At 38.3% G+C, this 16,819-nt stretch overlaps 1 protein-coding gene across 1 annotated transcript in view; it reads left to right on the forward strand.

Moving 5' to 3' along the window:
• RNF17 (ring finger protein 17) overlaps positions 1 to 16,819 on the forward strand; it is a gene marked incomplete at both ends in the record, with an annotated part of 182,565 nt that overhangs the window by 100,125 nt on the left and 65,621 nt on the right. The window contains 2 exons of the mRNA XM_080662142.1: positions 10,646 to 10,799; positions 16,623 to 16,738. Of these exons, the coding sequence (XP_080518268.1) occupies positions 10,646 to 10,799; positions 16,623 to 16,738 (270 nt within the window). The remainder of the gene's footprint in view (positions 1 to 10,645; positions 10,800 to 16,622; positions 16,739 to 16,819) is intronic.

Here is a 16,819-nt window from a genome sequence, read left to right on the forward strand (position 1 = left end):
TTGGTTTCTTCTGAGAGCTGTGAGTGAGAATCTATCCCATTCCTTTCTACTAGCTTATAGTGATTCGCTGGAAACTTGGTGCTCCATGACTTCAGCTTCACCCCAGTATCTGTCTTCATCTTCACATGTGTGTTTCTCTCTTTACCCAAATGAACTCCTTCTAATAGGGACATAAGTCATATTGGATTAAGGCCTACCATGTGACCTTATTTTAACTTGATTATCTCTGTGAAAAACCCTACTTTATCTCTAAACAAAGTCATATTCTGAGCTACAGGGTTATGACTCCAACATATCTTTTTTGGAAAGGTATAATTCAACCCATAAAATAGAGCTGCTTGGATTTGTAATTCATGTCTTTCATCAAATTTTGGGAGTTTGGTGCATTTCTTCAAATAATCTTTCTACTTCTTTCTCTCTTCTCCATATGGGACTCCCATATTGTGTATATTGTGTGTTTAATAATGTACCATAGGTCCCTAAGTCTCTTGTTCACTTCATTGCATTTTGTTACTGCTCCTCCCTGAATGATTTCAATTGTTCTATCTTTATATTCGTTGATTCTTTCTTATGCTTGCTCAAATCTGTTCTTGAACCTTCTAGTATATTTTTTATTTCAGCTGTTGTACTTTTTTGCTGCATAATTTCTGTTTTATTCCTTTATATAGTTTCTGCCTTTTTGTTGATATTTTCATTTTGGTTCTTTATTGTTTTCCTGGGGTTTTTTTCTAGGTCTTTGTCCAAGTTTTTCTTTAACTCTTTGAGCATACTTCAGATATTTGTTCTTAAGTCTAGTAAGTCCACTATCTGGGCTTCTTCAGTAGCAGTATTTGTTATTTTGTGTGCATTCTGAAAATCAGATTCTCCCAGGTTTGCTGTATTTTATTTTTTTTAATTGTTGAAGACTGTAGTTGTTGGTTTGAGACTATTCCAAACTATTTTTTGCAAAGAATATTTCTTGTTGTGTGATCACTGAGACCTCTGTTCAGCAAATCTTTTGTAGAGATTTTTTTTTAACACCAAGAGGTTAATTGGGTGTTTGCTTGGTTGCTGTAAACCTTTGGCTGTTTTTCAGAGCTCTGATAAAGTTTGTACAGATGATTTCTAGATTTTTCAATATTTCTATGGAAGAATGATAGCTTGGAGCTTCCTAGTTTGCTGTATTGCTGATTATCATCCTCTATTGAATTTTCCAATGTTCACTTTGGATCACCTATTAATGGAAGAATATGAGTAATATGTACTTAAATATAAGAGATCAAAGTGTTTAAAGTAGTTTTTAAAGCAATTTAAATGAAATAATAAAAGAGAGATTCAGAAAATTTCCACTGCATTTTTATACTCAAAAGAGAGAAAACTTTTTTTTCTTTGTCAATTGAGTTGGATTTTTTAACCTTAAGAATTGCTATTTGGGGGAGATCAAAGATGGCTGCCAATGGGAAGGCAGGCTGCAAGATAGTGTGTGAGTGAGAGAACAAAAGGAAAGTGTGTGTATGTACAGGGCGTGTCTATTTGTGAGTGAGGGACAGCTATATTCCAAGGGACTGTTGGGGACTGCCAGACTGAGCTCCCCTTACTGGGAAGCCTCCACTGCTACTGAAATCTCTCCCGGAGTGACCGGCTCTGCTGAAGAGACCGTGCCATCTTGAAGGGGAGAGTGGCTGTGATGGGAAGCCTAGCCTTACCTTCAATTGGGAAGAATCGGATACCTCCCAGAACCCTACAACCACAACACCCAGGGACCAGCTGCGAACCCACAAACACCGGGTCTCAAGCAACGTAAACATACGGACTCGGATGAGCTCTGCATCTTCTCATGGAAAGGTCAGATTTTTCCCAGAGAAAGGTGATGTCTGTGATAAAGGCTGAAGGGAGAAATGTGCGCAGTGGGATCTAGAGGTTCACAGGAAGTCTGCACCCCACAAAATCCGTGGACATTGGGGCCAGCATAGTCCATGAATGTGGAAGGGGGTCCACAGGTCTGCTGATGGAAGGGAACTCTAGAAATCAACCCATAGCTGGGCTGGGCACAAAAATGCAGCCTGAAGTTTTACCAGTAAACTGGCTGCGCTCTGCCAGGGGAAAAAGACGTGCACAGAGATGTGAGCAGAGTCACACACAGTGCCAGGGCAAAAAAAAGTCGCAAGTTCATGCACTTACTCTGACTTTTTTCTCTTTAAATCCTTGCTTTTGATTACTAAGCCCAATACATAGATCACCCAATTAAAAACACTCTCAGAGACAGCAGGGGAAAGTTGTTTTTGTGGAACCTGGGGATCAGAGCGGGGAGAAACGATCAGAAAACCAGCTCTGGGGTAATCCATACCCCCAAACCAGCATTAAGTGCAACAGGGAAAACATATTCTAAATACTGGGTAGAGAGAACTTATAGCCCCAGATGTCAATATAGAAACACTGCCGCCGAAGCCGGTTTGGCTCAGTGGATAGAGCGTCGGCCTGCAGACTGAAGGGTCCCGGGTTCGATTCCGGTCAAGGGCGTGTGCCTTGGTTGCGGGCACATCCCCAGTGGGAGGTGTGCAGGAGGCAGCTGATCGATGTTTCTCTCTCATCGATGTTTCTAGCTCTCTATCCCTCTCCCTTCCTCTCTGTAAAATATCAATAAAAAATATATTTAAAAAAAAAAAAGAAACACTGCCAACCAGGGGTTGAATCACAAACTGACTCTTGTGTAAATACAACCACAGGCAGGCTAAGTAACAAAGAAATACTGCCTGCTTGAAAACAAGATTGTGTCTTATGACACAGAGGAGCTGTAGAATGCAGGGAACTTTAATACTATCCTGACTACCTGACATGAAACAGGTGTGCCAAACAGAACAGTAGAGGAAGTGAATGACCTTCACTACTGCACATTTTTATTTTTTATCTTTTACTTAAGAAACTGAATATTTTTTTCATTTTTTCCCCACTTGATTTTACCTTCTTAATTATTATATTTTTATTTTTAATCATTTATTAAATTTTTATTTTAATTATTACTACTAGAGGCCTGGTGCACAAAATTAGTGCACGGGGGAGGGGGGTGTCCCTCAGCCCAGCCTGCATCCTCTCCAATCTAGGATCCCTTTCACAATCCAGGACTGCTGGCTCCCAACCGCTTGCCTGCCTGATTGCCCCTAACTGCTTCTGCCTGCCAGCCTGATCACCCCCTAACCACTCCCCTGCCAGCCTGATTGACACCTAACTGCTCCCCTGCCGGCCTGATTGCCCCCAACTGCCCTCCCCTGCAGGCCTGGTCGCTCCTAACTGTCTTCCCCTGCAGGCCTGGTCACCCACAACTGCCCTCCCCTGCAGGCCTGGTCGCTCCTAACTGTCCTCCCCTGCAGGCCTGGTCACCCACAACTGCCCTCACCTGCAGGCCTGGTCACCCACAACTGCACTCCCCTGCTGGCCATCTTGTGGCGTCCATCTGTGTCCACATGGGGGCGGCCATCCTTGACTTACATGGGGGCGGACATCTTGTGTGTTGGGGTGATGGTCAATTTCCATATTACCTCTTTATTATATAGGATTATTTTGCCTTTAAAGTTTCATTTTATTTTATTTTATTTTGGTATTGTATTCTACATTCTATTTTCATTCTTCCTTTAGCATCATTTTGCTCTATCTCAACTTCACCATTATGCCAACACTCTTCCTCACTTTTTCCCTTTTGTTGTCTTGTTTCTCTTACCCTATTCCTGCTTTAGGTTTTCCCTATTCCTTCTTTTTACCCTGTTAAAAATTCATCCTACTTATATATATAATTTCTGATCCCCTGCTCCAAGTTCATACATACTTCTCTCTTTCCTTCACTATCCAATTTTTTTTCTCTCTTCCTTTTTTTGTTTGTTTTTTATTTATGTTTTTTGTTTTGTTTTTCCCTTCCGATTGTTGTTAGTTTTATTGTTAATTAGATTGGTTTTTATTTTTTGTTTGTGTTATTGTTTCTCTTTTTTTGCTTCTGTTTTTCCTCTGCTCACTTGTTATTAGTTGTTGTTTGTACTTTGCATTCATATGTGGGTGTTAGTTGTTTGCATTTTTTTTTTGGAATAGTTCTATTGGAGTTTTCTCCCCATATAAATAGTTTCCCCCCCCTTTTTTTATTCTCTTTCTTTTCTCTCTTACTTTTTTTTCCCTTTCTCAGTATCATTTTTGCACTCTTTTTTTTAATCCCCTAATTCTCTTTTCTCTGGTGGTCATCTTTATTTGGGGTTATTAGTATTGTGAATACATTTGTGTTCATTGCCTTGTTTGCTGTGCCTTGTTTTGTTGTATTTTGTGCCTTTAAGTCAATGCAGGAGAGAGAGAGCTACATATCCAGACACCTTGAGAGGAGAGATCATGGGGAGACAAAGAAACAGCCCACATGCGAAAGAAAAGGTGGCATCGCCAGAAAAGGAAGTAAACGAAATGGAGGCAAGTAATATGTCAGAGAAAGAAATCAGAGAAATGGTCTTAAGGTCACTGAAAAGGTTGGAAGACAAATACTACAATATGTGTAAGAACCAAGAGGAAATGAAGAAGAACCAAGAAAAAATGAAAAATGGCATCACTGCAATAAAGAACTTAATAGAAAGCATCAACAGTAGAGTAGAAGAAGCGGAGGACCACATCAGTGAGCTAGAAGACAATGTACGAAAAAATACCCAAGCAGAGCAGCATCTAGGAAACAAGCTTAAAAAACAAGAGGAGAGCCTAAGGGAACTTTGGGACAACATGAAAGAAAACAACATCCGCATACTAGTGGTTCCAGAAGGAGAGGAAACTGAGCAAGGAATAGAAAACCTGTTTGAAGGAATAATGACAGAAAACTTCCCTGATATAGGGAAGAAAACACTCACACAAGTCCAAGAAGCTCACAGAGTCCCAAACAAAATGAACCCCAAAGGACCGATGCCAAGGCACATTATAATTAAATTGGCAAACACCAAAGACAAAGTAAGAATTTAAAAGCAGCCAGAGAGAGACAGAAAGTTACCTACAAAAGATCCCCCATCAGACTAGCGACTGATTTCTCAACAGAAACACATCAGGCAAGAAGGGAATGGAATGAAATATACAAAGTCATGCAAAGGAAGGGTCTAAATTCAAGAATACTGTACCCAGTAAGGCTGTCAATCAAAATTGAGGGTGAAATCAGGAGCTTCACAGACAAAAAGGACTAAGGGAGTTTATCACCACCAAACCAGCAATGCAAGAAATGTTAAAGGGTCTGCTGTAAAAAGAAGAAATAGGAAGCGAAAAAGGAACACAGGCATAAAAAATAAAAATGGCAACAAACAAGTACTTATCAATAATAACTTTAAATGGATTAAATGCCCCAATCAAAAGACATAGTGTAGCTGAGTGGATAAGAACATGACCCATATATCTGCTGTCTACCGGAAACCACCTCTGAAAAAAGGACTCACACAGACTGATGGTGAAGGGATGGAAAAAGATATTTCAGGTGAATGCAACTGAAAAATAAAAACACTGAGGTAGCAATACTTATATCTGAAAAATTAGATCTCAAAGTGAAGGACATAAGAGATAAGGAAGGCCACTTCATAATACTAAAGGGAGCAATCCATCAAGAAGATATAACTCTGGTAAACATATACCCAATACAGGAGCAACCAAATACATAAAAAAACTTCTGGAGGATATCAATGGAGATATTGACAGCAATACAGTCATAGTAGGGGTCTTTAATACCCCACTAATACCACTGGACAAATCCTCTAAACAAAAAATCAGCAAAGAAATATCAATCCTAAATGACTCTCTAGATAAGATGGAATTAATTGACATCTTCAGAACATTTCACCCCAAAGCCACAGAATATACATTCTTCTCAAGTACACATGGGTCATTTTCAAAGATAGACCATATGTTGGGACAGAGTCAAAGTCTCTTCAAACTCAAGAAGATAGAAATCATATCAAGCATCTTCTCACATCACAATGGCATAAAACTAGAAATTAAATACAATAAAAACAATTAAAAAATCAAACACCTGGAGGTTAAATATCATGCTGTTAAACAATCACTGGGTAACCAGAGAGATCGAAGAAAGAAAAAAAAACATCATGGCAGCAAACGACTATGAAAACACAACAATCCAAAATCTATGGGATACTGTGAAAACAGTCCTGAGTGGGAAGTTCATAGCTCTACAGACCTACCTCAAAAAACAATAAAAAATGGTAATTATCTAACCCTACAACTCAAAGAGAAAGAGAGCAACAAGAAAAGCCCAGTGTAAGCAGAAGGAAGGAAAAATAAAGATCAGAGCGGAGATAAACAACATAGAGACCAAAAAAATACAAAAGACCAACAAAACTCAAGAGCTGGTTCTTTGAAAGGATAAACAAGATTGATGAACCTCTAGCCAGGCTAACCAAGAAATAGAGAACCCAAATAAACAAAATCAGAAATGAAAAAGGTGAAGTAACCAATCCCACAGAAATACAAACGATTATGAAAAAATACTATGAACAACTCTATTCCAACAAAATGGACAACCTAGATGAAATGGACATATTCATAGAAAAATACAAGCTCCCAAAACTCAACCAAGAAGAATAAAAAAACCTGAATAGGCCGATAACTACCAAAGAAATTGAAACAGCGATCAAAAATCTTCCAGCAAACAAAAGCCCTGGTCCAGACGGCTTTACAGGGGAGTTCTACCAAGCATTCAAAGAAGAACTAAAACCTATCCTCCTCCGACTATTTCAGTAAATTCAGGAGGAAGGTACACTTACAAGTTCTTTCTATGAAGCCAGCATTTCCCTAATCTCAAAACCAGATAAAGACACCACAAAAAAAGAGGACTACACGCCAATATCCTTGTTGAACATAGATGCTAAAATCCTCAACAGAATTCTAGCAAGTTGGATTCAGCAATACATTAGAAAGATCATACACTATGACCCAGTGGGATTTATTCTGGGATGCAAGGATGGTACAATATCCGCAAATCAACAAATGTGATACATCACATAAACAAATTGAGAGATAAAAATTACATAATCATATCAATTGATGCAGAAAGAGCATTTGACAAAATCCAACACCCTTTCTTGATAAAAACTCTCAGCAAAGTGGGAATAGAGGGATCATACCTCAACATAATAAAAGTCATATATGATAAACCCACAGCCAGCATTACACTTTATGGGCAAAAACTAAAACCATTTCCCCTAAGAATAGTAACAAGACAAGGATGCCCATTTTCACCACTCCTGTTTGACATAGTGCTAGAAGTACTAGCCATAGCGATCAGACAAGAAGAAGAAATAAAAGGCATCCAAATTGGAAAAGAAGTAAAACTGTCCTTATTCGCAGATGACATGATACTATACATAGAAAACCCCAAAAACTCCATCAAAAAACTAGCCCTAATAAATGAATTTTGCAATATAGCAGGATACAAAATTAACAACCAGAAATCTATGGCCTTTTTATACACCAATAATGAACTCACAGAAAGAGAAATGAAAAAAAAAAAAAACATTTACCATTGCACCAAAAAAATTAAGATACCTACGAATAAACTAAGGACATAAAAGACTTGTACTAGAAAAACTACAGGACATTGAAAAATGAGATAAAGGAAGACATAAACAAATGGAAGAACATACCATGTTCATGGATTGGTAGAATCAACATCATTAAAATTTCCATACTACGTAAAGCAATCTATAGGTTCAATGCAATACCTATTAAAATACCAATGGCATATTTCAAAGATCTAGAACAAACTCTACAAAAATTCATCTGGAATTTAAAAAAAGACCCCAAATAGCCACAGCTATCCTGAGAAAGAAGAACAAAGTTGGAGGGATCACAGTACCACACATCAAGCTATATTTCCAAGCCACGGTTCTCAAAACAGCCTGGTATTGGCACAAGAACAGACATATAGACCAGTGGGACAGAATAGAGAATCCAGAAATTGACCCAACTTGTTATACTCAATTAATATTTGGCAAAAGAGGTAAGAGCATACAATGGAGTCAAAACAGTCTCTTTAATAAATAAATGGTGCTGGGATATTTGGTCAGATACATGCAAAAAAATGAAACTAGATCACCGACTTACACCATACACAAAAACAAACTCAAAATGGCTAAAGGACTTGAATGTAAGATGGGAAACCATAAAAATCCTGCAAGACTTCATCAGCAGCAAAATTGCAGACATATGTTGTTGCAATATCTTTACAGACACAGATCCTAGGGCAAGAGAGACTAAGGAGAAAATAAACAAATGAAACTACATCAAAATAAAAAGCTTCTGCACAGCAAAAGAAACCATCAACAAAACAAGAAAGCCCACTGCATGGGAGAACATATTTGCCAATGTTATCTCTGATAAGGGTTTAATCTCCAACATTTACAGGGAACTCAGACAACTTAACAAAAGGAAGATAAACAACCCAATCAAAAAATGGGTAAAGTATCTAAAGACACATTTCAAAAGAGGACGTTCAGAAATCCAAGAGACATATGAAAACATGCTCAAAGTCATTAATCGTCTGAAAGTTGCAAATCAAAACAACAATGAGCTACCACCTCACACCTGTCAGAATGGCTATCATTAACACATAAACAAATGACAAATGCTGGAGAGGATGCAGAGAAAAAGGAACCCTTCTTCACTGCTGGTGGGAATGCAGACTGGTGCAGCCATTGTGGAAAACAATATGGCATTTCCTCAAAAATTTAAAAATGGAACTTCTATTTGACCCAGTAATACCACTTCCAGGAATATATCCTAAGAAAACAGAAACACCAATCAGAAAGGATATATGCACCCCTATGTTCATAGCAGCACAATTTACAATAGCTAAGATTTGGAAACAGCCTAAATGCCCATCAGCAGATGAGTGGATTAGAAAACTATGGTACATCTACACAATGGAATACTACGCTGCTATAAAAAAGAAGGAATTCTTACCATTTGCAGCAGCATGGATGGAACTGGAGAACATTATGCTAAGTGAAATAAGCCAGTCAGTGAAAGAAAAATACCACATGATCTCACTCATTATGGATAATAAAGAACATTATAACCTGATGAACACAAAGATAGATACAGAGGCAGAGAAGCATCAAACAGACTGAAATTACAGTGGGAAGGCTGGGGAGGGTTGGTGGGGGAGAGGTAAGAGATCAACCGAAGGACTTGTATGCATCCATATAAGTTTAACCAATGGATGCAAGACACTGGGGAGTGGATGGGGTGAGGGCATGTGTCAGGGGTAGGGGAGGCCGGGGGAGGGTTAATGAGGGGTGGGGGAAGGAGACATATGTACTACTATTTGTAATACTTTAAGCAATAAAAATAAAAGAATTGCTATTTGGAGAAATAAATGTTTATCTTTGACTTTGTTTTGTTTTAAGAACTATATTTTAGGTACTTTTGGAAATTTAGGAACTACCATTTAAGGTAACCAAATAGTCCATTTAATAATCAAAAGCTCTATTTTATTCAACAATGCTGCCATTTCACAAACCCTACTGAAATTATTAATTTAAATATTTTATCAATTCACTTAAAAACTATTAGATGGAATGATTGATAGGAAACTGGATACAATGCCAAAGTTGTACTACATGAATTAATTTATGGCCACTGTACAATGCAGGAATTAGAATCATCACTCCAACCCATATGTGAATCTTAGCGCATTCATAAATTTTAGTTATGATATATTCTAGTCAAAAAGCGTTGGCTTCAATCCATCACACCTATAGATAAAATTTTTAGCTTTTAGGAAATTCAGGGAAGAGACCCAACTCAGCAAAGGAATAAGTTAAATAACAGCATGAAGACATAAACACATAAATCCAAAAGTTGGGACATTCTACAGAAAGCGTAGCAGATTCTTCAATAAGACAGGGTCATTTTTAAAAGAACACTACACCAGACTTACCAAGATAATCAGATATGTGTAGTCTTGGATTGAATACTAGTTTGGGTCAGTTGGAGAAATCTAAATTGGTATAGAAGTACTAATAGGAACACTTACCGAAATAGTAAAGGCGAGAGTTGATTTTTAAAAATGCAGGTTGTCAAATTGTATGTATGGTATGATCTCATTTTTGATAAAAAATGAAGGTATGGGAAGTGTCAGAAAATATCTAGAAGGATCTACATTTAAGATATCTGGAGGAATGTGATTAAAATTTTTTATTTTATGCTAGTTTTATATGCTGCTTCTGAAATAAGTTATTTCAAATTTAAATTATATAACACTAGAGGCCCGATGCACGAAAATTCTTGCAAGAGTAGGCCTTCCTTCCCCTGGCTGCCAGCACCAGCTTCCCTCCGGCACCCGGGACCCAGGCTGCTTCCTTCCAGCTGCCCACAGGCACCCGGGACCCAGGCTGGCTTCCCTCGGGCCGCCCGCAGGCACCCGGGACCCATCTGGCTTCCTGCCGGCCCTGGCTTCGTCAGGAAGGATGTCCGGAATGACGTCCAGAAATCATCTGGTCTAATTAGCTTATTACCCTTTTGTTATTATAGATGATTTCTATCTAATTCCAATTCTAACATTTCTTAATTTTATAAGCCATGCTTATAATATATGCAACATTAAAAATTTTAAGTTTCTATGAAACTGCAATATTTTAATCCCTTTATTTCTTAGATAGAGAGCCTGGATTTTTTATTTCTATTAAAGACAATTGAAGATTTCTATAAAAGTGAAGATGGGGAAAATCTAGAAATCCTCTGTCCAGTTCAAGATCAAGCATGTGTAGCCAAATTTGAAGATGGAGTTTGGTACCGGGCAAAAGTCGTTGGTAGGCAATTTTGCACACTATTTCTACAAGGAAATGTTATGCTTAAGAACTGATATCATTTGAGTAGGTATAAATTGAATCTTGGGAGTGATATTTATCTATAATTTTTATATGTCATCTGTCTTTAGAAAGCTAGTGATAATGTTGGGAGATGAATCTCTGAGAGGCTCTTTAGATTTCATTTGATTTGACCATTTTTTTGTTTTCTAATGTCTGCTTTATTTAAGAAGTTAAAAAGTGCTAAATGACTTTACACTCCACTCTCCTCCTAAAAGGCAAATACTTTCAATTCAGCCATTTCTTTTGGTATTTACCTGTGTTATTTCTTTTTAATAACATATAGTACTGCCGAAACCGGTTTGGCTCAGTGGATAGAGCGTCGGCCTGCGGACTGAAGGGTCCCGGGTTCGATTCCGGTCAAGGGCATGTACCTTGGTTGCGGGCACATCTCCAGTGGGAGGTGTGCAGGAGGCAGCTGATCGATGTTTCTCTCTCATCGATGTTTCTAACTCTCTATCCCTCTCCCTTCCTCTCTGTAAAAAATCAATAAAATATATTTAAAAAAAAAAAACATATAGTACTTTGTTGATATTTCTTACATGTTACTTATTTTGTTAGATAAGTTTTAGATCTCTTATAGCTCTTTTGTCCCCTCATAGTTGTCTGACAGTTTTTACTTAAATTAATATTTTATGTAACTATTTTCATGGGTAAGCCATAAAATATACTTTGTTTAATTCTGAGTTAATAATTGCATCAACTTTTTACTTTTTTTTTTTTTAATTTTTGGCTACATCTGCCTAATACTTCAAAAACAGTTTTCCACATTTTTAGACTTTGAGATAATATTAGCTTTAATTTTTTATTTTCATTTTTTTAATCCTCACCCGAGGATATTTTTTCCATTACTTTTTAGAGAGGGAAGGAGAGGAGGAGAAGAGAGAGAGAGAATTGATGGGAGAGACACACATCGATTGGTTGCCTCTTGCACATGCCCCAACTGGCGTTGGGGATTGAACCTGTAAGCCAGGTACATGCCCTTGGCTGGAAACTAAACACATGACCCTTCAGGTACATGGGCCAACACTCTAGCCCAGCCATGGGCAAACTACGGCCCGCGGGCCGGATCCGGCCCGTTTGGCTGTTCTATCCGGCCCGCGGAGCCGAAAGAGCGGAGGGTTCTCTTGCTCTCTCCTCCGCTCCTTTACTTTGAATTTATATTAGTTCACACAAACACTCCATCCATGCTTTTGTTCCGGCCCTCCGGTCCAGTTTAAGAACCCATTGTGGCCCTCGAGTCAAAAAGTTTGCCCACCCCTGCTCTAGCCACAGAGTAACACTGGCAAGAGCAGATTATTTATTTATTTGTTTTTCTTTTATAATATATATATATATATATATATATATATATATATATATATATATGCCTAAGCGACTGGCTGACCAGCCAGTAGCTAGGACATGCACTGATCACCAGAGGGTAGATGCTCAACGCTGAAACCACGGGCATGGAAACATGAAACAGTCTGATGAATCTCAGAGGAGAGGGGGGAGAGGGGAGGGCGGAAAGAGATTAACCAAAGATCTTATATGATACTAGAGGACTGATGCATGGATTCATGCACTGGTGGGGGTCCCTTGGCCTGGCCTGCAGGGATTAGGCCAAAACTAGCTCTCCAATATCTGCTGAGGGGTCCCGGATTGCAAGAGGGCGCAGGCCAGGCCCAGGGACTCCACTGGTGCACGAATTTGTGCACCAGGCCTCTAGTTAATACATAATGTATTTTTATCTTTATTGTTGAAAGTATTACATATGTCCCCTTATTTTCCCCATTGACCCATTCTAGCCTGCCCTTGCCCCTCGCCCCAGGTCTTCACACTACTGTCTGTGTCCATGGGTTATGCATATATATACATACAAATTCTTTGTTTCATCTCTTCCCACCCACCCACTCCCCACCTTCCCTCTAGATTTGACAGTCTTTTCCATGCTTCTATGTCTCTGGGTCTATTTTTTTCATCAGTTTACTTTGTTCATTGGATTCCATATATGAGTGAGATCATGTGATACTTGTCTTTCTCTGACTGGCTTATTTCACTTAGTTTAATACTCTTCCAGGTCCTTCCATACTATTTCAAAGGATAAGAGACCCTTCTTTTTTACTGCTGCATAGCATTACATGGTGTAGATGTACCATAGCTTCTTTATCCACTCATCTACTAATGGGCACTAGGGCTGTTTCCAAATCCTAGCTATTGTAAATAGCGCTGATGTGAACATAGGGGTGCATATGTTCTTTCTGATTGGTGTTTCAAGCTTCTTAAGGTATATTCCTAGAAGTGGGATCACTGAGTCAAATGGCAGTTCCATTTTTAATTTTTAGAGGAAAATCCTAATAGCTGTACCAGTCTGCATTCCCACCAGCAGTGTTCCTTTTTAGGGTTCCTTTTTCTCCACATTCTCCCCAGCACTTCTTGCTTGTTAATTAATTGATAGCAGCAATTTTGACAAGTGTGAGGTGGTACCTCATTGTTGTTTTAATTTGCATCTCTCTGATGATTAGTAATGTTGAGCATTTTTTCATATGTCTCTTGGCAATTTGTCTGCTTTGGAGAAGTGTCTATTTAGGTCTTCTGCCCATTTTTTTATTGGGTTATTTGTTTTCCTTTTGTTGATTTCTAAGAGTACTCTATATTTTGGATATTAACCTTTTATCAGATGTATCACTGACAAATATGTTCTCCCATATTGTGGGTTCCCTTTTCATTTTGATGCTGATTTCTTTTGTTGCACAGGAGCTCTTTTTTTAAATGTAGTCCTAGTTGTTTATTTTTTTCTTTTGTTTCTCTTGCACTAGGTATTAGATCAGTGAAAATTTTGCTATGTGTGATGTCTGATATTTTGCTGCCTATGTTTTCTTCAAGGATTTTTATGGTTTCACGACTTACATTTAAATCTTTTATCCATGTTGAGTTTATTCTTATGTTTGGTGTAAGTTGGTGGTCTAGATTCATTTTTCACATGTACCTGTCCAGTTGTTCCAACACCACTTATTGAAGAGACTGTCTTGAATCCATTGTATATTCTTGGCTTCTTTATCGAAGATTAATTCAGCATAACAGCTTGAGTCGATTTCTGGGGTCTCTGTTCTGTTCCATTGATCTATTTGTCTGTTCTTGAGCCAATACCAGGCTGTTTTGAGTACAGTGGCTTTGTAGTATAGCTTGATATATCTGGTCTTATGATCCCTCCAACTTTGTTCTTCTTTTGATAGTGTAGCTATGCGGGGTCTTTTTTGTTTCCATATAAATTTTGGAGTGTTTGTTCTAGATCTCTGAAATATGCTATTGGTATTTTAATAGGACTTGCAATAAATCTATATATGGTTTTGGGTAGTATGGACATTTTAGTTTTTTAAATATATTTTATTGATTTTTTACAGAGAGGAAGGGAGAGGAATAGAGAGTCAGAAACATTGATGAGAGAGAAACATCAATCAGCTGCCTCCTGCACACTCCCCACTGGGTATGTGCCCGCAACCAAGGCACATGCCCTTGTCCGAATCGAACCTGGGACCGTTGAGTCTGCAGGCCGACGCTCTATCCACTGAGCCAAACCAGTCAGGGCTGGACATTTTAATGATGTTGATTCTACCAGTTCGTGACATAGTATATTCTTTCATGTGTTTATATAGTCGTCTATCTCTTTTTACCATGTTCTATAGTTTACGAGTACAAGTCTTTCATTCAGTGTTTTTTTTTTTAATGTATTTTATTAATTTTTTACAGAGAGGAAGGGAGAGGGATAGAGAGTTAGAAACATTGATCAGCTGCCTCCTGCACACCCACTACTGGGGATGTGCCCGCAACCAAGGTACATGCCCTTGACCAGAATTAAACCTGGAACCCTTCAGTCTGCAGGCTGACGCTCTATCTACTGAGCCAAACCGGTTAGGACTTTCATTTAGTTTTTAACTGTGAAAACATTCTTCTGTCTTCTGCTCCAATTAGAATGCTTGTCCTCTAGGTTTACTGCACTTTTGTTATCCTGGGAATTTATTTCACTTGGACATACACTTCACTGTTCTCTGTATGGGATCCCTTATTTCCTGGATCTCAGATTTACCTCTTCGGTTTACTCCCTTATTTTGGTGGAGCATCTTCTGATTGTTTCCTCAGAGAAAATAAAGGATAGGTAAATATTGAGACCTTTCATGTCGCCTGACTTACCTCTCATGCGATTGATAATTTGGGTAAAAAGTTTAAATTCCAACCCTTATCATTTTGTTTATTTTGTTTAAAATGGCATCTTCCTTCATAGACTTGAGGAGTGGTAAGGTTCAAATGGTAGTGGTACAGTTGAGAATATTCTTCTAGATCTGGGATGGGGAACGTTGGGCCCTTGTGCCATATAAGGCCCATGAAATGATTTGGTCTGGCCCGACCATGGCATTACGGGTGAGTTAATTAAATGTTTGATAAAATATAGCAGGCTAATTTTTAAGTTGATAATTTTGTATGACCTGTGAATGATGTTATAAATATCCAAATGGCTAATGGAAGAAAAAAAGGTTCCCCACCCCTGTTCTACATAAAGATTTCAGTGGAAGTAGGGACAGGTTCCCTGACCTTCTTACCTTTTAGAGACAAGTGCTCCCCCCCCCCCCCCCCAGTCACCTCAGTTACCGAAGGGCTTAAGTTGTTTGACATGTTATCTTGAGTACTTGTGTTGTTCTACCTTTTCCACTTCGGTTAAGGAGCAAAGAAAGCCTGTACTTTTCCCATATTGAAAGCATATATAGTATCAGTCCTTAAATTTGAAAATGATGGCAATAAGGTTAGTAGCACTGTATACATGTTCTGAGAGAAGCTAAAGTCAACTGTGTATTGTGAGTTTTTCTAAGAAAGGTCAATTGTGTTTGGTCTGTTTTTTAAATATATTTCATTAATTTTCAGAGAGAGGAAGGGAGAGGGAAAGAGAGAGGGAGAGAGAAACATCAAGGCTGAGAGAGAATCATCATTCCCCCTACTGGAGATCAAGCCTGAACCTGGGCAAGTGCCCTGACTGGGAATTGAACCATAACCTCCTGGTTCATGGATTGACCCTCAACCATTGAGCTATACCAGCCAGGTTGTGTTGGTCTTTATTCAAACTTCATTGTATTTGAATCTTCCAGAGGTTTCTTTGGTATCCTTAAAATATAGACACTAGATTGACATAGAGGTCTGTCTCCACTTGCTTTTTCATAATATCTTAAAATAAATTTTGAAAATTCCATAGTTATCATTATATGAATGAATCCTTAGTTTTTCATTATTAAATCTTTTGCCTTGTTTGATGATCTGTGTTGATAATCAACACTTATTAAGTGCTTTATGCTTGGTGCTTTGTAAAATGTTTTAAATAGGTAAATTCTCAAAAAAAAGTTGAACAAGATTTGATTGTTTGATATACCCATTTTACAGATGAAATAATGAGGGTTGGAGAGAAAAATTAACTTGCTTAGGGTAATACCTTGGAGATTTTAGATTCCCAGGTTGTGGGTTCATTCTCTGACTAGGGCATGTATGGGAGGCAATAAGTAGATGCTTCTTTCTCACATCTCTCCCCCTCCCTCCTTTTCCCTCTCTCACTCTCTCCTTCTCTCCCTCTCTCCTTCTTTCCCTTTTCTCCCTCTCCCTTCCTCCCTCTCTCCATTCCTCTCACTAAAATCAATTTTTTTAAATGTTTTTTAAGTATTAGTTGACTTTAAATCACTCTAAATTTTGCTAGATAGAGTTTTCTTTCCAAGTTTGTGATTTCTAATTTCATAATTTTTGAAGGATTGCCTGGAAATCGTGAAGTTGAAGTTAAATATGTGGACTTTGGCAATACTGCAAAAATAACACTTAAAGAAATGCGTAAAATAAAGGATGAATTTCTGAATCCCCCAGAGAAGGTAATCTATTTATTGTGAATCATAAGGTTAGAATATTAGCACACGTATGAAAGTATTTTTAAAAGTCATTTCACCATAGAA

This window comes from Plecotus auritus (genome assembly GCF_963455305.1).
Source record: "Plecotus auritus genome assembly, chromosome: 3".
Classification (NCBI taxonomy): Eukaryota; Metazoa; Chordata; class Mammalia; order Chiroptera; family Vespertilionidae; genus Plecotus; species Plecotus auritus.